Below are 26,674 nucleotides of genomic sequence, written 5' to 3'. Positions count from 1 at the left end.
CATTGTACAATAAAGATCAGACCCACAGGCCGCTGTTTTGCTTCTATCTGCTGGCTGAAGTCTCTTGCTTGTGACCCCCATCCTGAAGCTATGGGGGCCAAGGTTAGGCAATTGTGGGGTGCTCCAATGACTCCTTTATACATTCCGAACCCCACATTTACTGATTTCAGAAATTTGGGAGGGGAGAACCTGGCACCCGGGGGATTTTAGGGGATCCTTGCCCCCACAATCCCCCATTACAATATAAATATATGTGAAGGGAATTGGCAAAACAATAACTTCCGCAGAGATGTAATATGCAGTCTTCGCTGAACATAAGTACAGTAATTCTGCTACATCTCTGAGTCGGGAACAAACAAAGGATCCATTCTCTTTAGAGGCATCTTGCAAAGGGAAAGGCCAAAGCAATTTGTTTCCATTTTCCAGAGGGGCAGCTGTGTTACTCTCCTACAACAAAACAAGTCTAAGAGCCTTGTGGCACCTCAAAGACTCACTATTTTATGGCATAAGCTTCTGTAGAGTACAGTCCACTTCAACAGATGTTTCCTGTGTTAAGTGAGTACTTTGGGCTCACGGGGAGACTTTAATTCAATTAATTTATTTCTCATGCACCCCTGCTGTGCCCTGGCATAAAACTATGTGGATTACAGACAAAGTGCAATAAGTAGTTCATCCATTTACAAACTTTTTCAGTGATTACTAATTGGAGCTCTTTTATTAAATTAACCAAATGTTTCTCTCTGCTCTTTTATTAGGAAATACTGGGCTTGGTGTGTTTCCAGATAACTCCATCCATCTTGTTTCACTTTAAATATGAAAGGAACAGCATGTAGTATTTGTTCTGAGATGTTACAGAAAAGGGACAAACAAGACATGAAGGGGAGGAGGGAGGGAGATCTCTCCCCCTTTTTTCTTAAAATCAAAGTAAAGCAAAAGAAAGAAGGCTGATCACCGAAAAATTGATGCTTTTGAATTGTGGTGCTGGAGGAGACTCTTGAGAGTCCCATGGACTGCAAGAAGATCAAACCTATCCATCCTTAAAGAAATCAGCCCCGAGTGCTCACTAGAAGGACAGATCCTGAAGTTGAGGCTCCAGTACTTTGGCCACCTCATGAGAAGAGAAGACTCCCTAGAAAAGACCCTGATGTTGGGAAAGATGGAGGGCACAAGGAGAAGGGGACGACAGAGGATGAGATGGTTGGACAGTGTTCTTGAAGCTACTAACATGAGTTTGGCCAAACTGCGAGAGGCAGTGAAGGATAGGCGTGCCTGGCGTGCTCTGGTCCATGGGGTCACAAAGAGTCGGACATGACTGAACGACTGAACAAAGCAAAAGAAGGGGTGATTTTGAGTGAAAGAGGGCTATTTCCCCGATCTTACTTTTATTCTGAAGCAGGATTTAAACTGAAGGGGGGGGGGAAACATGCAGAATGGGTGGGAAAAAAACCAAAGCTTTATTCAATGCTAATAATATCATGAGTTATGACAATGAATTTTCCACATCATATCTAATTTGCAGTTATAATTAATGTAGAAGGTATGGGATAACCAGCTTCATATAACCAACATGCTTAAGTCTAATGCATGAAGGGGTTAATACTATAGAGTACGCTGTCCTGCCAGGCATAGCTAGGTCGCTTCCTTTACCTTGGGAGGAAATAGGTAATCAAGCCTATTATAATCCCCGCCCCAGGAAGCTCAGCATGAAAAGGGTTTGAGCTCAGCTACATGGCTCTCAGCAGCCATTCTTGAGTTCCTACACCAATAATTCAGAAACTTGCACAGCTTTGTAGTTCAGCTAAGTTTTACTGCCTGTGCAATTTTTCTGACTGATGTATGGAAAATCTCATGAATCTGATCTTTGGAGAATTTGTAAGTAAACCAGTTTTTAACTTACCAAACATGTGGTCTTTTCCTATGCTGGTGGGGGGGGGGGGGGAGGGAAACGTTGGAAAGAAACTTTTAAGGGGACATTTTGGAATTCACTTGGAGAGACACGTTTTAAAGGTCTACTAGCCTATATTACCATGCTTTGCTGCATGTTTTGTGATTTTAAATCTTTGCTGGGCTTCTCTCATGCAGATCAAAATGTGTTTGAGTTAAAAAGCCCCAAACTTGGCCCTTGGCATCCAAGAATTCTCCCCTTTCTGTCTTTCTTTGCACCAACACAAATAATAAAGCAATAGGATGAAGAAGAAGAGAAGAAGAAGAAGAGTTTGGATTTGATATCCCACTTTATCACTACCCGAAGGAGTCTCAAAGCGGCTAACATTCTCCTTTCCCTTCCTCCCCCACAACAAACACTCTGTGAGGTGAGTGGGGCTGAGAGACTTCAGAGAAGTGTGACTAGCCCAAGGTCACCCAGCAGCTGCATGTGGAGGAGCGGAGACGCGAACCCGGTTCCCCGGATTACGAGTCTACCGCTCTTAACCACTACACCACACTGGCTCTCTGAATGTTACGCCTGTATGCCTTGACCCAATAAGACCAGAAGAAAGATTCAGGCAGCAAAGTTTCCAAAAGCAAAGTTTCTTTATTGCAATAAGGTGCATTCAGTAAGCAAAAGGCAAATGCACACCCCACCTCCTGTGGGGCAAGCTTAAGTACTCTCTATGACATAGTAAAGCTCCTCCTAAATCCCTCCTCCTGGCCTATCAGAACTAATATTATAATACTGCGTTAGCAAATCAGAACATTTCCTTTGTCCGGCTGCCTTTGTCTGTTTCAAGCTGCTTTAGCCGCCAGGAGGTGCTATATGCTATTATTTCAGTGCCTAAATGCCTAGCCGTTGACCCCCAACTGCACCTGGGACCTTATTTTGGCTTCTGCTGATGTTCACAGGAAATGGCTCGGTCATGGGGTTGAGTTGTGGTTAGCTCTTTCCCTGAAACCAGACTTCCTCTTGAAAAGAGGAAGTCTGTGGTCGGCCGTTTACTGGCATTCTGCTGATTTGCTAAGTTTATCTAAGAAGCTGCAATGTAAGGATTTTAGCTGGCAAAGTTGAAGCAAAGTTCAAGCAAAGTTGAATCTCTAAAATGGAGTGGGGGCATCTCCGAAATGGGGTTCAGGGGCTCGTATCTTGGTGCCTCATTTCCCCCCTTTCAATCGAGAGGAGCAGCTTGTTCTGCTTCCTCTTCAGATTGACCTACTGAGATTTCCTCTATAACTTGATCCATCCAGTGTTCAAACACCCCTATAGGGTCTTCAAAATGTTCATCAGGTTCCCATGTATCATCATCTGGTGAATAACCTTTCCATCGTACTTTGTATAGTATTTTACTATCTGTGGTTTTCATGTCCAGGATCTTCTCCACTTCAAAGACATCCGTATCATATTCGTTGATACCTCTGCCGCTTTCCACCATCCCTTCTCCTCCTGCAGCCACCTTCTCCTCAGCCCCACTCACAACAGCTGCCATGTATGAGGCGAACGTTGTAATGGTGTCCTTCTCCAGTCAGTCCCTTGGACTGTAAGCAGTTGCGTGGCAACCACAGGTATATTTGGTAAGCCTGCGGTTCCTGTACATAAAAGGACTTCCCACCCCCCTTTGGTGACTCTGGGTGGCGTGTCCCCTGGTGTGAAAGCTTCAAATCTCCTTGTGACTACACTGGAGAAAGTCGAATAAGAGCCAGTGCCTCACCCCAAGTTCATTCCTCGAGGACTAAATTCTGGTTTACTGTTACAGCTGAATATGGCCCATATTTCTTATGGAGGGTGATGACATTTACTGGAGGACTGGAAGGGACTAATGAAATTAGTGTGAGAAGAATAGGATCAGTGAATATTTTACCTATTCTGACTTCTTGAGAGCAGTTGCAATGTAGCAAATAGTCAGGAATAACTTTCTAACAGTAAGAACTGTTTGGCTGTAGAATGGACTCCCTATTCTCTTTTCCAGTGAAAATACACCCATAGGTATAAAGACTAGGCCCTCCCCCTCTGGTTCCCAACTATATACACGCAAGGGAATAGAAAGGGATATTGTTACTTTGACAAAGTCAATTTCAAGGGGTCAACAGGATTTTCCCTTCCAATTTCCCGTCCAATCCCAACAGCCTAGACCAACATTGTTCACACCTCTAACATTCCCAATCTATAGAGTTATGCCCTGTCTAACAACTGGTCGACAAACCACTAATAACAATGTCCTTCCGACCAATTTTTCTGATGTGGTTCTGCTGGAGATGGTCTCCGTTGCATAAACTGGAGGTTTCCGGTGGCCCGTGCGTCGAGTGACAGCGTCCAGTGTGTCACAGCAGGGGCTACTTCAATTCGGTCTCCCGTGCGCTGGGCGTCCTTGCCGGTCAGACGCAGCAGGGGAGACTGGTGCACCGTGCGTTGAGTACCTACTCCTGGCTAGGCACAGCAGGGTGTCGACTCCAGGGGGTCACCTCGGCCTTTCACCGCCGTTGGGGTGGATAGGAGAACCGTGTATGGACCGTGTAAGAAGGTTGCGCTTCCACTCCTTTACCCACAAGCTATAGCCAGGCTGGAACTGATGGACTGGCTCAGCAAAGCTGCACGGTGTTTGCTCGAGGGCCCACCTGCTGAGGGAACGACAACACAGAGACACAGAGAGACAGACAGACAGATAGAGAGATTATTTGTTTGTGGAAGGTGATATGCTCTTCCACCTGTCCAGTCCAGCTGGTTTTTCACGAACAAATGGAGGTGGCCTCTCATACAGGAGCTCGAATGGTGACAGTTTAAGTCTCTTGGTGGGGGCGCTTCGAATTCGGAACAGAGCTATAGGGAGGACATCTGTCCACTTCAGTCCGGTCTCTTGGGTTAATTTGGCCAATTGGATTTTCAAAGTCCGGTTCATCCTTTCAGTTTTTTCCCGAACTCTGTGGCCTATAGGCAGAGTGCAGTCTCCACTTTATCTGAAGTTTCTTGCACACTTCCTGCACTACCTGATCGATAAAGGCTGGTCCATTATCACTCCCTATACTCCTGGGCAGTCCGAACCTGGGTATTAGTTCGGTTAGAAGTTTCTTAGTTACTTCCCTGGCTTTTTCAGTCCGTGGTGGGAACGCCTCTACCCATCCGGTCAGCGTACAAACAAACACTAGCAGATATTTGCAAGTCCTTGCAGGTGGCAACTCAGTAAAATCCACAATCAGATTCTCCATAGGGCTGTATCCCACATGTTGTACACCCGGTGGGGGTTGCATTCCTTGCTTGGGGTTGTTTTTGGCACAAAGGATACACCTCTGGGAGATAGCAGCAGTTAATTGTGAGAGGTTAGGCACATACAATTTTCTCCCGAGATGTTCCCTAGCAGCGGTGCCACCCAAGTGTGTGGACTCATGGTAGTTTCTCACAATTTTGCTGGCCAAGTGTTGGGGCACGAACACTCGGTTGTCTGGGAGGAGTAGCCATCCATCTTGCAGTCGGGCTCCCTCCTGTTGTGCCCATTCTTGCTCTTCAGGAGAATAGTGAGGTTCCAAGTCTTCAGTGGATATTTCTGGGATGAGTGCAGCCACGGTTGAAGGTGGTGATTGCATAGCTGCTTCTCGGGCAGCCTTGTCTGCCTTATGGTTGCCTCTGGTGACCAAATCCTTGCCTCGCCCATGTCCTTTGCAATGCATTACAGCAATCCTCTCAGGGGCCCACACCGCCTCTAATAGACTTTCCACTTCTTGTCCATACTTCAAGGCTTTTCCATGGGCTCCTATCAGACCTCTTTCCTTCCATAGAGCTCCATGCGCATGCAGGGTTAAGAAGGCATACTTTGAATCTGTATATATACATTCGCCTTACATCCAGCTGCCAATTGCAGGGCTCTAGTGAGTGCAATTATTTCGGCCTTCTGGGCAGAGGTTCCCGGTTGCAGAGCTTCTGCCTCTACAATCTCATCGTTGGTCACCACAGCATACCCAGCCCTCCTAACGCCATTGGATACAAAGCTGCTCCCATCTGTGTAATATACAACATCAGGCTCTTTCAGGGGTTCATCTTTCAAGTCTGGTCTGCTAGAATAGACTTCGTCCATCACCTGGAGACAATCATGGTGTTCTATTTCCTCGTCGTCTGGTAGGGGCATCAGGGTGGCGGGGTTAAGGGTATTCACCACTCTTAGGTGCACTCTTGGGTTTTCACACAGCAGGCCCTGGTATTGGGCCATTCGGGGGTTTGTCAGCCAGTAGCTCCCTTTGTACTCCATGAGGGTGAGAACAGCATAGGGTACATTTACATTCATTTCTTGGCCAAAGGTGAATTTATCTGCTTCTGTCACCAAGGCTGCAGTGGCTGCCACGCCATTCAGCTCATGCACATACAGTTGGAAGGGTTTCTCTGGATTTGGCAATCCTGGGGCTGGGGTCTCCATTAGGCATCTTTTAATAGTCTCAGAGGCCTTTTGTTGTTCTGGTCCCCACACAAGGGGTCTTCCTTCACTCCTCCTGTACTATCATTCAGGGATTCTGGTAAAACACTGAAGCCAGGTATTTAGCACCACCCTGCATTTCCCTAGGAAGTCCCACAACTGCTTCCTAGTGGTGGGCTCTCTTATGAGACATATGGCTTCTTTCCTCTGTGATGTGATATATTGAAGCCTAAATACTTGATTTCCTTCAGATACAATTTATGCCTTTCTCAGAGGCTTTGTATCCTGTCTCCCATAACAAGTATAACAGTTCTTCTGTAACTTCTTTTCCTTTTCTTCCAAGTTTTGGCCATCTTTACCAATTTTTTTTTTAAAATCCTTGTGGCCAGAATCAAAGGGGTTTGAGTAAGCCAAGATTCAATAATCAGTTCAAGTGTTTCTGGGCTCCTTCTGCCGCCCATCGTGGCAGGAAAGTGAGAGTAGTGTTTTACTGAGACTGGCATAGCCTAGGACCTTACATTAAGAATTATATGCAGGATATTTTTGGCCAACTCTGGGGATTATCTTCAGCCCACACCCCTGGTGGAGCTTGGAGAGTTTCAGGTATTTATTCTGTCACTTTTCCCAAGAGTAAATGGATGGGATTTTGTGATCAAGGCTGCCAAAAGTTCCTAAGAGTATTCTCTAGGCGCCATTAGTGACAATATGCTGGTCACTCGTGGAAATAGCTGCATTTCTGGTCCTTTGGGGACAAAATAATTTGTGCCTGTACCTTGAGGGGACGTCTCTTTCCAGTGAGGGCACTGGGTATTTGGGCATATACAGGAACTGATGGGTGAGGTGGCATCCTTCAATTTGACATTCCAAATGCCTCCCTGAACAAATCACTTGTGGCTCCCACAATGTTCACTGATTCTAGGCTTTTGGATTGTACAGGCGTGGTTATAACAGAATACTGGGCTCCCAGCGAAATATCTCTGGTTGGTCCCTCTGGGGTATCTTCCTCCAAGCCCTCTTCCTCTTTGTCCTCTTCCTCTTCCTTCTCCTCTATTCTGGGACCATTCTCACTTCCAGTGTGTCTCCCTTTTCTACATATGACACACTGCTTCCTTCCTAGCAACTGACCTTTTCACCGGCCTCTTCCTCGGGTCAGACCCCTCTGGCCTCACCCGGGTCACCAGTCCTAGGACGCTTGTTGCTTGGCCTTTCATCCTTACATACTCCTTCAATGCCTCTTCTACTGCTTTCTTCCAAGCGGCTGACCTCTTCACCGGCCTCTATCTCGGGCCTCTGGGCCCCTCTGGCCCTCCCGAGTCGCCGGTCCTCCTTGGGCCAAAGCTGCCGCCATAACTGCCGCCTTCTCCTTCATCCACTTCCTCTTTTCCTTCTTCTCCTCCTCCCCTCTATAGTCATACACTCGCTGGGCAATTGCCATCAATTCACTCCGGGACTTTCCTTGAAACCCATCCTGCTTTTGTATCTTTGTCCTTATATCTTTAGTGGATTGTGCGATAAATGAGCTATTGACCATCGCCGCATACTCGGGGAGGTCGGGGTCAAATGGAGTCCAGATTCTATAGGCTTCCATTAACCGTTCCAGAAAATCTCCAGGGCTCTCATCTGCCTTCTGGGTCACAGCCGAGACCTTGGACAGGTCTGTTGGCTTCCTAGCTGCCCTTCGAATACCTTGTAGGAGAGTTTCCCTATATGCTTTCAGGGCGTTTCGGTCTCCATCATTGTTTGCGTTCCATTTGGGATCAGACGATGGATATCGAGTGGGCCAATCTGTTTCTAACACTCTCTGTTCCTTCAAGTGTTCTAATGCTTGTTGATCTATCCTCCTTCTTTCCTCTGTGGTAAAAAGGGTATTCAGCAACTGCTGGCAATCTGGCCAGGTTGGTTCGTGGGCAGCGAAGATAGATGCCATTAAATCCACCATAGCTTTAGGTTTTTCACTAAAGGGTGGTGTGTGTACCTTCCAATTCATCAAATCTGTGGTGGTAAAGGGAACATACTGCATGGTGTACGTCCGAGGTGGGGGTCCACCATCGACTAAAGGTGCATCAGGTGGGGGTGGATTGTCCCATACCACCCGAAGGGGGGCAATTAGGTCTTCTGGTGGTGCTTCCTTGCACCTTTTTGCATAGTCTTTCAGTGCCTGATTACGGGCCCTGCTGTAGGCTGCCGCTGCACTTTTATGCTTAGGATTGGAGGACCTATACCGGCTTATCCTTTCCCTTAATTCTCTGAGGTCTGGGTATATTTCTTCCAGGGTTTGGGTGTTAGGGACCTTCACCCTATTCCCCTGTCCCCCTTCTGCCCCAGCCGGTGGGTCTGCGTTCTGAGGCTGTTGTACTAGGGGCGCATAAGGGGGTGGCCGCGGAACCATAAGCTCCTCTTCTTGACTGTCCAGTACTGGCGGGTGTTTTGCTAACTTCTGTACACTGCAGATCTTAGCCCTTGGTGGCAATTTTCTGCACCCTCGCAGCCAAGGGGGATTATGGTCTGCAGCATCCTTCCACGTTGAGATATATGGGATCTGGTCTGGATGATTGTCAATTATAGTCCGCCATAAGGGATTAATGAGATTCTCATCAAAGCTTCCCTCGGAGGGCCAGCCTGTACCCTGTGTTGGCCAGTCTACTTCACACAGGGATCGTAGGCGTTCTTTCCTCAACGGGAATCCCCAATCGTCGCCCTCTGTGGCTTCCTTCCAATGGTCCAGAAAACACTGGAGGGGAGTCCCTTTGCTGGACCCTCCTCCCATCCTGGGCTGCTGAGGTACTCCGCTCCTACCAGGGTACAATCACACACCTTTCTCCACGTCCTGTCAGTGGCCAGGTGAGCTCTCGCTACCTGAAACCGCACCTCGGGACCACACGTCGCTTGGCTAGTGGCACTAACGCCCCGGCCTCTCATGCATACACACAATCACTGGAGTACCTTATTCACACACCACACACATATACCTCCCAAAGTTTTCCCCCTTTTGTCCTTTCTTGCCTACCTACACATATCTATGTATCTACCTGCCCTACCTGTCCTACCTGCCCTACCTGCCCTACCTCTGCGTATATGGGTTCGCCAGAGGACCCCTTACCTGCTGGCTAATACCATACGCTGGGGAGAGATCAAGTCCCCCTTCCTCTAATTAATATAGAGGGTCAGTACTCACCAAAAGCCGGCTGTCTTCCCTGTCTCCCCGGTTCTTTGTCCGTTGCCACTCCTTGCAGGGCGGAGGGGGGTCAAGATGCCTTCTGATCCCTTCCAACTCTTAAGACTGAGGTGGTGCGCGCAAGGTCACAGGGCTGTTGACCAACACCTGCCGCCCTACCTGGAGGCAAGGGGGCTGCCTCTGGTCGAGGGCTTAAGGCCCGATCCGAGTCCTTGACGGCACCAGAAATGTTACGCCTGTATGCCTTGACCCAATAAGACCAGAAGAAAGATTCAGGCAGCAAAGTTTCCAAAAGCAAAGTTTCTTTATTGCAATAAGGTGCATTCAGTAAGCAAAAGGCAAATGCACACCCCACCTCCTGTGGGGCAAGCTTAAGTACTCTCTATGACATAGTAAAGCTCCTCCTAAATCCCTCCTCCTGGCCTATCAGAACTAATATTATAATACTGCGTTAGCAAATCAGAACATTTCCTTTGTCCGGCTGCCTTTGTCTGTTTCAAGCTGCTTTAGCCGCCAGGAGGTGCTATATGCTATTATTTCAGTGCCTAAATGCCTAGCCGTTGACCCCCAACTGCACCTGGGACCTTATTTTGGCTTCTGCTGATGTTCACAGGAAATGGCTCGGTCATGGGGTTGAGTTGTGGTTAGCTCTTTCCCTGAAACCAGACTTCCTCTTGAAAAGAGGAAGTCTGTGGTCGGCCGTTTACTGGCATTCTGCTGATTTGCTAAGTTTATCTAAGAAGCTGCAATGTAAGGATTTTAGCTGGCAAAGTTGAAGCAAAGTTCAAGCAAAGTTGAATCTCTAAAATGGAGTGGGGGCATCTCCGAAATGGGGTTCAGGGGCTCGTATCTTGGTGCCTCATGAAGAGGAAGGAGATGATGTCAAGGCAGAAAGGGGGATGAGTCGAGGTTCAGATAACACCTTAGGGTTCTGGGGTGGGCAGTCCAAAACAAATAACAATCACAATAAAAAATCCAGAGGGCCTCTGCTGACCTTAGCACCAGCAATGGTCAGTAGGGAAGGTGGCAATGTGTGCACCTTGCATTTGCGCCTGAAAATGATGGGATCAGATCAGACACAGGCTCCTCTGGGTTCCTTGGCAGACGAGTACAGAATGACTTCCCTGGCATTGGACCCCCATCTTCTTTTGAGTGTGCATCCTTTATGGAAGCAGTTCCCAAAGTGACTCATTCTGTGTTTTGCTTTCACCCTTCTTAGCCATACACTGGGGTTGCCCTTTGCCGGTTTTTTAAAAGTCAACAGATCGGGAGGGCAGGGGGAGCAGGCCTCTCCCCTTCCTTCTTCTGGCTAGAGACCCGACGTGAAAAAGGCAATTCATATATAATTATGCACACTTCTTACTCAACTTAGCCTGCTTACGTCACCACTGTAATCATTTCCAAACATCTGCTTATTCATTGCTGCGAAGCAAATGCTTTCCTCTAAGTTACTTTCAAAAGTGTTAGAAATAAGCTCTGGGGTTTGTTGATTGTAAAAGAGCACTTTAGAGCTGTGGCTGCTTTTCATAGAATAGAATCATAGAATTGGAAGGGAGCCTGAGGGTCATCTAGCCCACCCCCCTGCGATGCATGAATCTTTTCCCCAACGTGGGGCTTGAACCCATGATTCTGAGATCAAGAGCCTCATGCTCTACGGACTGAGCTATCCCAGAGCATAAGTGTAAATGGAATACATAGACATAAAACCTGGGGCCTAGAGTGGATCGTGGCAAACTGCAATTAAGATAGGTGCTACTAAATACCATCCATTGTATTGGTGACAGTGTTTTTCCTACAGATTTATACACCCACATGGGAACATTTTATGCTTCGTTGCTTTCATTTTATTCTGAGCCAAAGAGTGCATCCCAGATGGCGATCTCCACAGAGTTGATTTCCCATTCAGGAGAATCAGCCACAATGGCTGTTTCTGGATAAGATGCTGAATCAACTGAAATTGACTTCTTCAATCCCGAGTAAATGAAACTCTGGAATATGGGTGTACTGATCAGTTTGTATAGTTGCCATATATCAAGTTTCTTTACAATACTCACCCCCAACCTACTTCCCCATTCTAAATTAAAACCAGCTACCTATTTTCCAGCATGCTCTTCCACTTAACACCAAGCTACGTGGGATGCTAAATGGATCGCTTGAGTATTGTAAAGAAGCTTGCAGTTGTGTATTTGTGGATGATGCTCCAATGTTGTGCAGGCTTTCTTTCATCTTTTGGGGGCTGTGGGTAAGGGTCCAATTTCTAACTAGGAGCGCTGCTGATTTCTTTACCTTAGCTCAAGCAAACTAGCAGTAAGTTGTGTCCAAGGAAACAAAATTCCACCATGGACATCAGTGTTTCATGTTCTCCACTCCTCCGAAGGATGTTTCCCTGTGAGGCGATGTACACTAAGCCCTCATGGCCTCTCTGTCTGGTCTCACTGTCTGCACTCCATGCTTTCCTCAAGTGCTTTTGTATTTCTGGAATGCGTTCTTGAACAACTGGCTATACATTGTCTTGCTTGTTTGGATGGGGAAGGGAGAGATGTATGTATGTATGTATGTATATCCATATAGAAACCTCTTGACATTTGTGTGGTTAGAATTTACCCTTCTGTGCAAAGGTAAAAGCCATATTGATTGCTCTGCCCATTTTTTACTCCAGACCTGCACACTGGTGTCCTATGGTTCTCAGCAAGTTGCCCATGGAGTAATGCAGTGCTGATGCTGAAAAATGTTCCCCACTTCTGTAGGAAAGTCTCGATTTATTTAAAATGGGGGGTGTAGAACAAATGAGGTTGGGGTTGGTAGCTTTTAAAATACCGGTACGACCTGCTCCCTCCCACACAATAGCACCACAGCCTTGTTGTTGTTGTTGTTGTTGTTGTTGTTGAGTCGTTCAGTCGTGTCCGACTCTTCGTGACCCCGTGGACCAGAGCACGCCAGGCACGCCTATCCTTCACTGCCTTTCGCAGTTTGGCCAAACTCATGTTAGTAGCTTCGAGAACACTGTCCAACCATCTCATCCTCTGTCGTCCCCTTCTCCTTGTGCCCTCCATCTTTCCCAACATCAGGGTCTTTCCCAGGGAGTCTTGTCTTCTCATGAGGTGGCCAAAGTACTGGAGCCTCAACTTCAGAATCTGTCCTTCTAGTGAGCACTCAGGGCTGATTTCTTTAAGAAAGGATAGGTTTGATCTTCTTGCAGTCCATGGGACTCTCAAGAGTCTCCTCCAGCACCATAATTCAAAAGCATCAATTCATCAGCGATCAGCCTTCTTTATGGTCCAGCTCTCACTTCCGTACATTACTACTGGGAAAACCATAGCTTTAACTATACGGACCTTTGTCGGCAGGGTGATGTCTTTGCTTTTTAAGATGCTGTCTAGGTTTGTCATTGCTTTTCTCCCAAGAAGCAGGAAACCACAGCCTTGTGGTTTCCCCATATTGCTCTAGACCAGGGTGGTCCAACTTTTCATACCAAGTGGGCCGCAAGAGTACTTCGACACAGAAGCTGCAGACTTCACATTGCCTTGTTGGGGGGGGGGAGAGACGGAAGCAGGCCAAAATTTGACACCGCACCCCCCAATGCCTTCCCAAAGCCAGATAAGTGAGGTGCTGGGCTTTGGGATGGAGGGCTCTGGCAGGGTCCTTCCCCCCCCCCCCAAAGCTGGGAAAGTGCTAACTAGGCTTTGAGAAGAGGTTGGAGGATTCCAGGACCCTGTCAGAGCCTTCCCACCTCCTTCCTGAAGCTCAGCTCCTTGGTTTCCTGACTTTGGGAAGGCAGTGTGAGGGCTGCGGGTGGGGGCGTCAAATGCTGCTGAGGGTTGCCAAAGAAAGGCCCTGAGGGCTGCATGTTGAACTGCCCTGCTCTAGACGGCCAAGAAGCTCTCTCTGCAACCTGAGCTTTGACTTTTCCCAACTTGCAAGCAGGTCTCAACTGTCACCGTAACAGGAGGCGTGCGACTTGCGTGCCATGTTGTTCCAGGAACTTTACTTGACCAACAGTGCCCATTAAGCAATCTCTTTTCTTGATCAACCTATGCGAAAGCCTAGAGAGATAGCAATCTCTTCAGTTTCCCAAGAATGTCACATGTCGTCCCCAAACACATTGCAAAATCACCCCTAAAAGTGACATTGCTGTGCTTCTTGGTTCATTCTCTCTGCTTCGCACGTGCATTTTCCGTGTTCCACTTGCTGCAGTGTTTCAGCAATATTCTATAGAAATAAATGGTGGGAGTTATGGTACTACTAAATTGGAGACAGTGCTCTTAAGTTGGATGGCAAACACTTCTGAAGGACACCATGTTGGCTATCCTTGACGCAACATAATATGGAGGCAATGTAACGAAGCCCTGAAGGAAAAGATGGTGGCTGCACTGGAACGTTTCTAGTCACTAAACCTATAGTAAGAAGGGTCTAAATAAGAAATTCATTGGTATATATATGCTATCAATGGTGTAAAGAAGCACTATCAAGATGAGTGGGGAATATATGGAAGGGAGTGAAGTTGCAACTTAGAAACTTGTCTGTACAGCAACCTGTCCTCTTGTACAAACCACCTTGCACACTGCTGATGCTATATAAATAACTTTGAATTTTAAAATGGGTGCTTTCCCCCTCTTATAGATTGTAAACCTGGGAGAAAAGACTGTCTTGTTTTTCATCATTCTGTAAGGCACTCTGGGAATCCTTTTTGACTGAAAACTGGGGTAAGAATGCTTTTAAAAAGCTATAAACAAACAAACAAACAAACAGTATGCTCTCTATTGCTCCTCCTCTCTGTAGTCAGAGGCATATTATAAAGTTGGTGCCAATTTATCCAGCTTGTTGCAACCAGTTGGTGCCAATTTATCCAGCTTGTTGCAACCAATTAGTTGTATTGCACAAGCTCCCCTCCCACAAATCTGACTTCCTTAGTGTGAGTTGCTTTAGGAGGATAAATAAAGTGAGGTGTGGTGGTGGAGCAAATAGAACACTGTAAAATGGCATAATGTGATTCATGGAAAAGTGTTTTCACATTCACAGATGGGGCCTGATTGGGCTATGGAAATTAAAGTAGATATTGCATAATTTACTGAAAGCATTGACTTACTATGCTGGAGCAGTGAATAAGGCAAATTTCATGTTAGAAATTATTAGGGAAAGGGATTGCAACTAACACTGCAAATATTGTGATGCAGCCAGATGGTGTAGTAGGGTTTAGCTGTTAAATCTCAAAAAGGATATGGCAGCATTAGAAAAGCTGTTGAAAAGCTACAAGCAGAATAATAAAGGTTTGGGAGCACCCTTGGTATATAACAAACTGCAAAATCATTTTATTTAGGAAAAAAAGGTGACTGGGGTTGTAAGGGGGTATGGTGATAATGAAGATGACGTATAGAAGGTTATAAAACGATCCGTGGGTGTGGGAAAAGTGGATAGAGAGAATACTAGAAATCACAGTCCCATGCTGCACCTGATGGGCAGTATAATCAGGATTTAGGACAGACAAAAGAAAGTACTACTTTGCACACAACACATAATTAATGAAAGGACTTTACTGTCACATGATGTGGGGATGGTCACTGCTAGAAATGGAAGGAACTGTGACTTTTGGTTCTCTCTGTTTCTTATGTTTCCAGTATTACCGGTAAATTCAGTTTTCCACATTTTTGTAGCCATGTGCACTTTAAAAAAACGATCCTCATGAAACACAGCTTAATGCAATTTTGAACAATGCACACATTCATGCAAACAGAGTTCCCTAATATAGTGCACTTTATATGTTATTTTCACAAATACTTTTCTTTTTATGCACACATTTCCCTAATGTGTGTATTTTTGCAAGCATTGGTTAGAAACCTACACCGCAAAATTCAGAAGTACAATTTTCCAAGGATGACTGTGTTTCAGTTTGCATACTGTTCTGGAAAGCACAAATTTATTAGGTTCACCTTTAAATGTGAATTAAATTGAATTTGTTGCCCATCTCTAGTTAGTTTACAAAGCGGGGTGGACAAATCCATGGAGGATGGATCTGTTAAGCAGCTTAGCAGAACCTACCAGGTTAACTGTCAGATCTACATAAAAAAGTACCGGTATTTTATTCCAAGCCAGTATTACATCACTGCATACCGGGGGCCATCACTGGAAAGAGAATTATTGCAGAGACCTTTGGCTACTGACCACCATACTTTTAAAGCAAATTATTCCCACCCCCACCGCTGAAGATTCCCAGGAAATGCAGCTTGTTATGGGGTGGTGGGAATTGTAGATCGCTGAGTGGGAAACAACAGTTCTCACAATGCTTTGGAAGAAATGGTGTGTCTGCCACCTTGGTCTGATCCTGCAGAGCTTCTGCTCAGGAGGTGTGCAGGGAAACCTGTCTCCAAAAGAGGACATAGCTTAAGAAATGGAAGTGCAGAGAGAAATAGAGATGAGGAGTTAGTGTTTGGTCCATGATGAGTAGAGAAAGAAAAGGGAAAGAGGCTTAACAGAGAATAAGTTTAAACGAAAGCACTGATCTAAAGACATAGGTGTAGCCAAATCAATAAAAACAAATAGCAAACTGAGGTTCCTGGCTACACCCATGTCTGAAGACGTATGAGAATGGCTTTTCACCTCTCGTTTCCAGAAATCTAAAAGAAAATGCATTCCTATCCTAGCCTCTCGAAACAAACAAAATCCTTCCAGTAGCACCTTAGAGACCAACCAAGATTGGTATGAGCTTTCATGTGCATGCCCACTTCTGTGTGTTTACTTGGAAGCAAATCCCAGTGTATTAATAGGGCCCTTTATAGGATTGTAGTTTTAAGCTTTACTAGCTGAGAGCAAGGGGTGTTTATTCTTGGAGCAGGCATTGTGAGCTATCAAAAACGCGAGGGCAGAAAAACAAAAAGAAACATAAAACTTCAAATGCAAGTCCCCCACATTCCTGCTTTCTTGAATGCTCTCTTAAACAAAACGAAGCAAACTATTCCAGCTCAGGTGGGATTTGCTGGGGGCGCCCCGAGCTGCGCATCCCAGAGGGGAAATCTGAGCTTCATTTGCGCGCAGTCCCATCCTAAGCGTGGTTCAAAGGGGGCAGCTCCCAGGCAGCAGCACCACCGGAGAAGCGCAGAAATAGCGGGTGGGTAAGAAGAAACTTTGCCAACCAATTTTCCCTTTAGGGAATAAAGTCCTCGTGGCTTTGGGGCTCTCAGCTAAGCGTGCCTCCAATTGCACGAGTTTAATTAAAGGTGCTTTATTTCGTTCCGCACCGGCTGGCGAACGATATAATACGAGCACGTCGGGGGATTGTTTTATTTTTATTTCTATTTTCACAGTGTGTGTTGTTATTCGGGCTGAAACTCTGCCAGAGGAGGCTGGGCCCGCTTCCTTTCGCTCCCGCCCGCCCTCCGTGTCGTCGCTGTGAGGCTTCGGGCTGGGCGAGAGGAGGAGGAAGCAGCAGCAGCAGGCCGCGCGAGGGCGGTTGCTATGGCAATGCCCCTCCTGCCTCCGTCAAGATGGCCGCCAGGACCGCTCGCCGCTCGCGCGCGCTGGAGAGGTGGGCCCGTCTCGTGCGCTCCTTGTCGCGCGGCGATGACGTGCTCCGGCGGGCCAGCGGAGGCTTCCCTCAGCAGCAGCAGCAGCAGCAGGCGCCGCCGCCGCGCGGAGCGGAGTTTGTGGCGGCCGCTCGCGTGAAGATGGCGGGCGTCGCCGATGCCGCCTCCGCCGGGAGCGGGGAAGGCGGGCGGCGTGGGGGCGGCCCCCCGGAGGAGCTCTCCCTGCTCCAGCCGGGCTCCGGGCAGCAGCGGCGGAGCAGCTTCACGGGCGGCGAGTGCCGCTCCCCTCAGCCGTCTCCGGCTCGTTCCGCGCCGCCCGCCTCCAGCCCGCCGTCGCCCGGTCTCGGGCAGCAGCAGCAGCAGCAGCGCGCCGCCGAGACGCTCGGCTTCTACGAGAGCGACCACCGCAGGCAGCAGAAGCGCAGCGGGGCTTCAGGTGAGCGGGGCCTCAGGCTCGACCCTGCGGGGGCATGAAAGACAGGCAGCCGTTCCCCCGAGCATGTACAGAGTGCATCGCGGAGGGCCCAGCAGGCGCGGGCAAAAAGAAACGCGGAGTGCCACTGGGCACGTGCAGAGTGTTGTTTTTTTTCCTGTGCAAGCGGGCTCACGTGCGCTCGGGCCCTCGCCTCTTGGCTGTTTTGGGGGCGGCAGGAGTGAAATTTAGGTGCTTGGATTTCCCAAGAGGTGGGAGCGAAAGGGGCCGCTTGTGGCGCCTGCTTCTCTCGGGGAATGCCTTGGCGGCACCGAGGAAAGTAAATGCACCTTGCGCTTAGTCGGGGGTGTTTCGTGGTTGTTCATAGGTTGCGAGGTGGGTCTTGCTAAGGGTGCCAGGGCAAGACCTCCCAGGCGACCTTCCCAAACAAAAGCATAAGCCCCAGTGGTGTAATTTTTTTCCCCCCTCCTAAGAAATGAGTGGATTGAGGAGCATGGAGAGATTTGGGTGGCGAGTGACTTTTGGCAGACAGCGTTTGGGGCAGGAGGAAGTAAGTGAGTGAGCAGAAATCAAAGCGGAAAGTTGTCCTCTCTCAGCCAAGTGTTGCTGCTCTTTTGAATCAAAAGGTGGCAAGGAGGTTGTAGAAGTAGAAATAGCATTCCTGCGGCGTGCGTGTTTTGTGCACCAAGAAGTGAATTCGGCAGTTCTACTCTTGAGACAGTACAAGAGTTCCTCTGAAGTCAAGTACTTAAGAGGATTTCTCTCCCCCCCCCCCCATGACAGCCTTGCCAACAGCTCTCTTATTGGCTCTGCTGTTCTTGCCTTTTCCAAGTTTGAGATTCGGTGCTGTCAAAAGTTTGGAGGAATTTAGTTTTACAAGCGCCTAAGCTGAAGCTTGTGTACTACTACGTGTTTCTCTTGCTAAGTCAGGCTCTTGGTGCGCACCCGTTCTGATCCATAGTTAGTCGCTGAAGTTTATTAGGCATGTCGGCAAAGGCAGTAAGTTATTTTTGGGAATCTAATTTTAGGCACTGAGGTTTGGGGAAAAAATGCTTAGAGATTCTGCAGCTCATCAAAATGTATTGATGCAGTATCTAGGTGTGGAAAGATGTTATTGCTTGAACATATATAACTATGCATCTGTGTAAAATTGTTTTTTTCCTCTCCAGAGTGGAGATAATAGCATTGGATGTGACAGTATAGGTGGGTTTTGTCAACTCACAATTCTAGTGTCTTGACTTATAGGATGGAAAGTGTCAATGCACACACAGAGACTTGAGTGCAGAGTTTAAAACTGAGGTTTGTCCTGTTTAATTTCAAATTGTGTCAGAAGTCATATTTACTACTAGAGTACACCTTAAAAGTTGTTGGGTACACAACCATTCTCCATTTCTGGTTCAGGAGACACGATTTAGAGATTTTAAAAGTCTGTATTTCAGATTTAAGTTAGGGTTAATTGCCAGGAAAAGGAACTCAAGACCAGAAGAACTATTTGGGCTGTCTGAATAATGACTATCAGCAGTAGGTGATAGAGCAATTATACCACAAAGCTGCTAGACATCAAATAGATCAATGTTTTTCAACCTTTTTGGGGCAAAGGCACACTTGTTTCATGAAAAAAATCACGAGGCACACCACCATTAGAAAATGTTAAAAAATTTAACTCTGTGCCTATATTGACTATATATAAAGTAATTCTCTTGAATTTTTCAATTTTTCCCACGGCACACCAGGCAACATCTCGCGGCACACTAGTGTGCCGCGGAACAGTGGTTGAAAAACACTGAAATAGATAGTGTGCTTTATTCCAGAATTATAGGTATTGTTCAAAGGGAAACAGGCATCATTTTATCAAATCATTCGCCTAAAAACTGTGTTCTAAAAAGGGAAATAAGGAGGTGCTAGAAATACTTTACTATGTGAGGAAACAAATAGTGTTAAAATTGCAGGCATCTGTTCTATATAGATAAGCACTGCTGGTGCCCATGAAATATGGACAGATAGGAAACTAATTTTGTAATACATGTAAACCTCATACATCTCTTCATTGGAATTGGATCTGATTAGATTATGTAAAAATTAAGTTCGGTTTTCTTCCTCAAAGCTGCAATTGTTTTTCCTTTTCTTAACACTCACAGATTCTATAACATTCTGGACTAGGGCATTATGTCACATAAGCCTGCGGCACTTCATGTGGATGAAACTGTACTAATGTGTAATCTCATTGGCAAATTTACTTGACTCGGGACGGCCTGGTTGGAGTGGTGGGGTACAAGTAATAAAATTATTATTATTATTATAAAATGGAAAAAAGTGCGTAGTGGGATATCCTGTGGTTTGTAAAAGATGACCATATTACTACAGTACTGGAAATGTTTCTAAAGGATTGCATCTATGTCAGCAGCACAAAAGTAGCTGTAGAAACAAAAATTGAAGTAGCAAGACCAGTGCCTGTTCTTACAGTGTCCCTGTCAATGGCACCACATAACCCATCATTATGTTACATAATAAGAATTTCCCCACATTAGCCAAAAGCACCAATCAATATGCAGCAACAGCTGCAATGTCTTCTTTGCACAGGTTAAATGCAGGGACACTGATAACTACTGGTACCTGTTGTATAAGCAGGGTGGGTAGAGGTGTGTTAAGCTGCCAGAGCTCAGAAACTGCTGGTACTAATGAAATTCTCTGTTACAAAATGCACCTGGAACAGTGGGAGTTTCAAACACTGGGTACAGTATGAATGAAACTGCATACCATAATTTAAACATATGAACTCTTATTCCTTGCTATACAGGAGAAGGAGGGAAGGGTGGAGAGTGTGAACTCAAGGTTTGTCCTGGCTTGTTAATGTTACTCAACTAATCTAGCATCACATGTCAGGTCACCTTTTGAGGTCTATCATTACGATGAACATTGATTTAAGATTTATAATAACATCTGATTTATAATTATCATCTGTCAATCACTATAAAGCATCTCAAAGGAATTTCACAGTACAACAAATGTATAAAACATTTCATATATAAAAACGTTTACATATGTAAATACTAACTGGGGTGGGGTGGGGAGGTGGAATCTCCACTTAAAGGGCTTACTGAAAGAGAAAAAGTCTTCAACAGACATCAGAGAGAACATAGAGATGTCACCTGTGTCATGCGTAACATGAAGGAGTTCTGAAAGGCAGCTGCTGTCATAATAAAGGCTCCGTTTCAACATGCTGTGGAATAGCTCTCCTGATAAGATGTTGTGAACAGGATGCCTTCTCCTGCAGTGTGCAATGATTGGTTGGGGATGTAAAGGATTTGATTATATTTTTGGTACCCTGGCCCCAATCTTTATAGGGCTTTGTGCATCTTGAACTTGGCCCAGTAGCTAATTAGCAGCCACTGCAATTCTTTCAATAGCAGAATTCTGCCCCTCTGAGCAGTTGAGCTGCCACATTCTACACTAGCTGCAGCTTTTCCAGGTCAACCTCAAGGGCAGCCCCCCCGTACAACTCATGATAGTAATCCATTGGTGACCACTGGATAGCTCAGTTGGTTAGAACATGATGCTGATAACACAAGGTCACAGGTTTGATCACCATATGGGACAGCTATATAATACTGCATTGCACGAGGTTGGACTACACGATCCTCAAGATCCCTTCAAACTCTACAGTTTGATGATTCTGGAGGACCAGTACATGGGTGGCAGTTCGCAGGCTATCCTGGCCTAGAAATGGCCAGAGCTGGTAAAGAAACCCATAGATCATGAAGTCATCACAGATGGATCCAACCCCCAGACTTAGGAATGTGCTCCTTCATGGGGACTGCAACCCCCTTCACAACAAACAAATGACCAATTTTCTGGACTTGTGACCTACCCAACCACAGCGCTTCTGTCTTGTTGGAGTTTAGTGTCAGTTTTTTGGCCTTCCTCCAGCCCATCACAGAGTCCAGGCACTGGTTCAGGGCTAATCTGGCCTCTTCGGAGTCAAATATTACAGAGAAATAGAGTTGACTGCATTAATGTACTGATTACAGTTCTCCCCAAAACTTCTAATGACAGCTCCAATGGCTTTACATCAGAGGCACCCACATGCAGTGCTGTGTGATGTCCTGACATTGCACGGGGGGCTCTCTGAACATTGAGGCGTCCCAGCCCCTTCACGAATCTAGCACAATACTTTACATAACACATACACATAAAAAAATTATATACATGCTGGTATTCGTAAATATAAATTTTTCAAATGACATTGTTTTGGCCAAAACTGCAGGGGCCGAGCCCCATTTATATTTGTGGTGTCCAATACTTGCTATTAACAATGTGCCACTGATGTGAATTGTGTATTCATGAATTTTGAAAAAAATAGAAAGTGCTGCTGCATTGGGGGGGGGGGAGGTGACTAGCCATTCTGTTTTTGTGCCCAGGTACCAGGAACCATGTGGCGAATAGCTTTTCTATCCCAGTTTCTAACACTGCTTACACGGGGTTGAGATGATAATCCAATGCTGTCATTTGAAACTGACCACAGGGATAAGACTGGAACCACTGCAAAACAGTGTCCCCAGTGCCCATTGCATAAAACTGGTTCAGGTGAACGATTAATAGTATCAAACATCATTAACATAAATGTACAAGATGTTTCTGATGGAAAAATGATTTTTATTAGCTTTGTTGAAGATAACCTTGGAAGCTTGTCAATAAGAACTTAGTGGTCAGCAAAGCAAATTGTAACTGAAATAATTAAAAAATGTGCTTTACATCCTTCTATCTTTTACTAGTTTGCTTAGTGGCACGCTTAGTGTGCCACTTCTTCCCCTTGAGCAGTTCGCTTAATAAAAATAGGAAGCTTACTGGTTTGATCATACCAGTTTGCTGTCTGAACTGACAAACTGTGATTTGATAAAATTGGAGAGTGTTCTGTTAAATTGAGGGGGAGGCGGGAGTGATGAAAGTGAACATAGAATCACAGAATTGTAGAGTTGGAAGGGATCCTGAGGGTCATCTAGTCCAACCCCCTGCAATACTCCCCACAGCCATCCCTGGGTAGGCTATCAAAACACCAACCTGCTGGCTAACAGCCAGACACATTGGCTCATTGAAGCCTGTATTGAGAGTTGTGCCACTTCTAGTCAAAGAGAGAAAATAGGGAGATTCATGGTTGTAACATCGTTGTTAGTGTAGCTATGGCACCAAGGGGTTGGGGAAGCAAATAATTATAGCTTGATCTATATTGTAGATTCTCATATCCAAGATTTAATGTTGCTTAGTGTCCATGTATGCTACCCTGAGTTGAGATACAAATATAATAAGACTGCTTTTCAGAATATGCTAAACACTTCTTTGCACAACTTTGAATAAAATACAGAAACCATTTTGCAATTCTGAAAATTCTACGTTTGAGTTTTTAAACACATTAATATCTCAGATAATTCTCATATAATCCTTGCAGGCTAGTCACCCACAATAAAATCATTAGTATATTTCTTCTTTGGAAGTAAGTCCCACTGTGTTCTTTGTGTTTTATACCTGTTAATTTTACAGAAAATTACAGCCTTATAGTTCAATTCTAAAAATTCCACTCAGAATTCAGTCCTGTTTAATTAACAGGAGCTTACTTCCAGATAACTTCATTTTAGGACGGCGGCTTTATTGTAATTCAAAGAAATGTTATTAAGAGGTTATATTTGTTATGCTGTCCCTTCTGTCAGTTCTCATAGAATCATAGAGTTGGATGGGACCCTGGGGGTCATCCAGTCCAGAGTTTTCCAAACTGTGTGTTGCGACACGTTTGTGTGTCAGCTGCAATGTGTAAGTGTGCCGTGTGAACACTCCCCACGCTCTTCCCGGGGCTGGAAAGGGGTTAGTTTAACCTCTGGTTTGCTAGTAAAATTGAATTACTGTGTCACGAAATGATGCATGTCTAAAAAGCGTGTTACCAACATGAAAAGTTTGGAAAGCTCTGATCTAGTCCAAAACCTTGCACTGCAGGAATATGCACCTGTCCCTTACTGGGATCGAACCTGCAATCTGCAATTACTGGGATCAAACCTGCATTGTCAGCACCACACTCTAACCAGCTGAGCTGTCCAGTATATAAGGCTTCCTTGTATAGAATGCTCTATTACCTATCTTTCTTTCATTGCTATCAGATTGCAGCTTTGCAACAAAATATATTTTAGGCAGTCTAAAAGTTTGGAAATGATACATACTTTTAGTAAGGGGAATATTTAATTCAAATTAATAAAATAAGGAAGTTCAGTTTCTTGGCTTTGGAAGAAGAAATTGGTTGCTTTGCACATTACACAGCAGCAGGTCTGGGTTTGCCACCAGGTGTACCCTCAGAAGGAAGTTGCAGCCATTCCTGCTCTCTGATAAGGGTGCTTATATAATACATATATTTTCAAACTGCTGGGATAGCTCAGTCAGTAGAGCATGAGATTCTTAATCTCAGAATTATGGTTACAGGTAGGTAGCCATGTTGGTCTGCCATAGTCAAAACAAAACAAAAAATAAAAACATTCCTTCCAGTAGCACCTTAGAGACCAACTAAGTTTGTTCTTGGTATGAGCTTTCATGTGCATACCAAACTCATACCAAGAACAAATTTAGTTGGTCTCTAAGGTGCTACTGGAAAGAATGCTTTTATTTTTTATTTTGTTTTGTCATAATTATGGGTTTGAGCAAGCACCACATTGGGGAAAGATTCCTGAAGTGCAGGGGGTTGGAGCACAGTACATGACCTTTGTGGTTTATAATTCGTGGTCTACAGTTCTATGATTCTACAAAACATGTGTTTACAATGTTAACCTGTAACATTTTTAAGTACTCACTTAAGTCTTGGGTGTATTCTTAAAATGACAACATTTGGATTGGCCCTGTGATGCTCTTAAGCTGTAGAAATTTGATACTGAGTTCTGATAGGAAAAGTAACTTCATTAATGCATTTTAACCTACCTTAATACACATATTCTGACTGCCTGTGGTCACAAAAGCAGTAAGTCCAAAGGCGTTACCACTTTAATGCACTTCCCATTAAAATGGTTGTGAACAGGGCTGGAAAACCCCTAGACATCTGTTTTCCTGGGTGCCTAAAAAGATGATGCTGGCAACTAAAAATACATGTGGCATAAACTGGTCATTTATTCCCCCCCATCACAGCTGTTGTTGTCCTTGTCCAGTTGGAAAACTGCCCCAGGAAAATGGGATCACAATCATTAAGAGTACAAGAAGTATTGGAACAACTAATGTGTACATGATAGGGGGAAAATGACAGGGAGCTAAAGAGTGAACTGATAGCAGAAATTGCCATTAGAACACTTTCCCTATGTCTCTGCCTGTGAAGGAACCAAGCTCCCATTTATGTGTGTTCAGTATGTGTGCAACTGTGCATATGTGCATCAGAAGTGACGGGGAAGGGGCAGAATGGGGTGTTTGCAGGTTTTTTCAATGGTGTTTTAAATATACCTGATTTCACTGGCATGCACGGTGCCTCAGAACATAACCCCCACGTAAATGGGGGGGTTGCCTGTAGTGAGCATAATTGTGATCTTTGCATACAAACTCTATAGTTCTGGTTACAGGTATGTAGCCGTGTTGGTCTGCCATAGTCAAAACAAAATTAAAAAATCGTTCCAGTAGCACCTTAGAGACCAACTAAGTTTGTTATTGATATGAGCACACTTCTTCAGATACCAAACTCTAGGAAAAGCATACTGGAGGCGATATTTCAGATAGGACAGACTCCCTTACAGAATTGCTGTGAGTGGCAATATGGGGTCCAAAAAGTAATTTAGTACAGTACTGGAAACAAATTATTGCTACCAAACTGTTCAGGTCGATATTGGCATCCAAAAGGGAAAGCATGATAGTAATTTGTGGCTTTAGTCTTCATATATACTGAGTAAATGCATGTTCCAGTTAAGATAAACAGGTAAAATTTCTAGATATCATAAATGACAGTGCCCAAGCCTAGAACAATTTATCATGGAACTGACCAGTGTGAGTTGACCCTGCACTAAATCCTAGTTAAAGATAGAGGTGTATAAAATTATGAGTGGTATGAAAAAAGTGACTAGATAGGTTTTTCTTATTGTCTTAATACTAGAACCTAGTGTCATCCAGTGAAACTGATTTTTTTGATATTCAGACAGACAAAAGGAAATACTTCTTCACATGGTGCAGAGTTAAACTGTGGAATTTGCTACCAATGATAGCCAGGGAAATAGAGAAATTCATGGAGGTTGAGGCTACTAGTTATGAAGGCTACATACTGCTTCAAGGACTGGAGGTCTCTGAATATCAATTGCTGGGGGGAAACAGCATTTTGTCCTTGTGTCCAGCTTCCCAGGAGCATCTGGCTTGCTACTGTGGGGAACAAGATGTTCGGCTAGGTAGGGATTTGTTCTGATCCTGCAGGTCTTTTCTTAGATTCCTTAATATTTTTAAAAATATCTTTAAACCACACTTCTTCTTCTTCTTAAAGTGCATTATTCATTAATTTATTCAACAGTAACAAAAGAAAAAAAATCATGGACCACCTTGATACAATAGTGCAACAGTCATCTTAGTTGCAGAGTTATTTGAAAATATACCAGTAGTTAATGTCATTTGGCTTCTAGATATACAGCAGGCAAAAAAAAAAATTAGAGCAGCTTTCTTTTGCCAAAGTTGTATTTAGGTAGCTGGGCCTTGCACAGCTTTGTGAATGACCAATATCAAATGACAACTTCTCATGTTTGCTTGTTTTGAATTTTTAAGGCTACTCCTAAGAAGGGCTTGACCCTGATGGTGTCTTAAGTTTCCTTAATGATGATAACTTGAGCAGGACCTTCATTTTGACAGGCTAACATAGAGGTGCTATCTGACACCTTCACACCACCCAGGGCTTTAAAGTTTAAAGCAACATGTTGAATTTGACCCAGAAACTGACTGGTGACCAGGGCAATGGCTGAAGACTAGTTAAACATGTGCATGCTGCTTCTTGTTAGCTGTCAACAATGCCATGATGTTCTGCATGAGCTGCAGCTTTTTTTCTTTTTTTAAGTAGAGGCCTCCCCGCCCCCCCCCCCAGTAGGGTGGGCGATGTTGGATTTTCAACATCGTGATTTATCACCAGCCAAACATCGTGGTTTGGCGATAAACCACAATGTTGTTTTTTTTTAAAAAAAGTTTATTTATAATTTTCCATTTTACAGCAAACAAACAAAAGAAAAGAAAACATTTTCAA

General features: G+C 45.1%; 1 protein-coding gene across 2 annotated transcripts in view; it reads left to right on the top strand.

Moving 5' to 3' along the window:
• The first annotated feature begins 16,967 nt into the window (after window positions 1-16,967).
• The window catches only part of TAPT1 (transmembrane anterior posterior transformation 1), a 58,795-nt gene continuing 49,088 nt past the window's right edge, over window positions 16,968-26,674 (top strand). The window contains exon 1 of one of the 2 annotated variants that reach the window (XM_033159671.1): window positions 16,968-17,457. In XM_033159671.1, the coding sequence (XP_033015562.1) occupies window positions 16,983-17,457 (475 nt within the window). In that variant the 5' untranslated portion in view covers window positions 16,968-16,982. The remainder of the gene's footprint in view (window positions 17,458-26,674) is intronic. The other variant, XM_033159672.1, reaches the window with a different exon arrangement.

Source organism: Lacerta agilis, chromosome 9 (assembly GCF_009819535.1).
Source record: "Lacerta agilis isolate rLacAgi1 chromosome 9, rLacAgi1.pri, whole genome shotgun sequence".
NCBI lineage: Eukaryota > Metazoa > Chordata > Lepidosauria > Squamata > Lacertidae > Lacerta > Lacerta agilis.
This window is presented reverse-complemented; position numbering and strand designations above follow the sequence as displayed.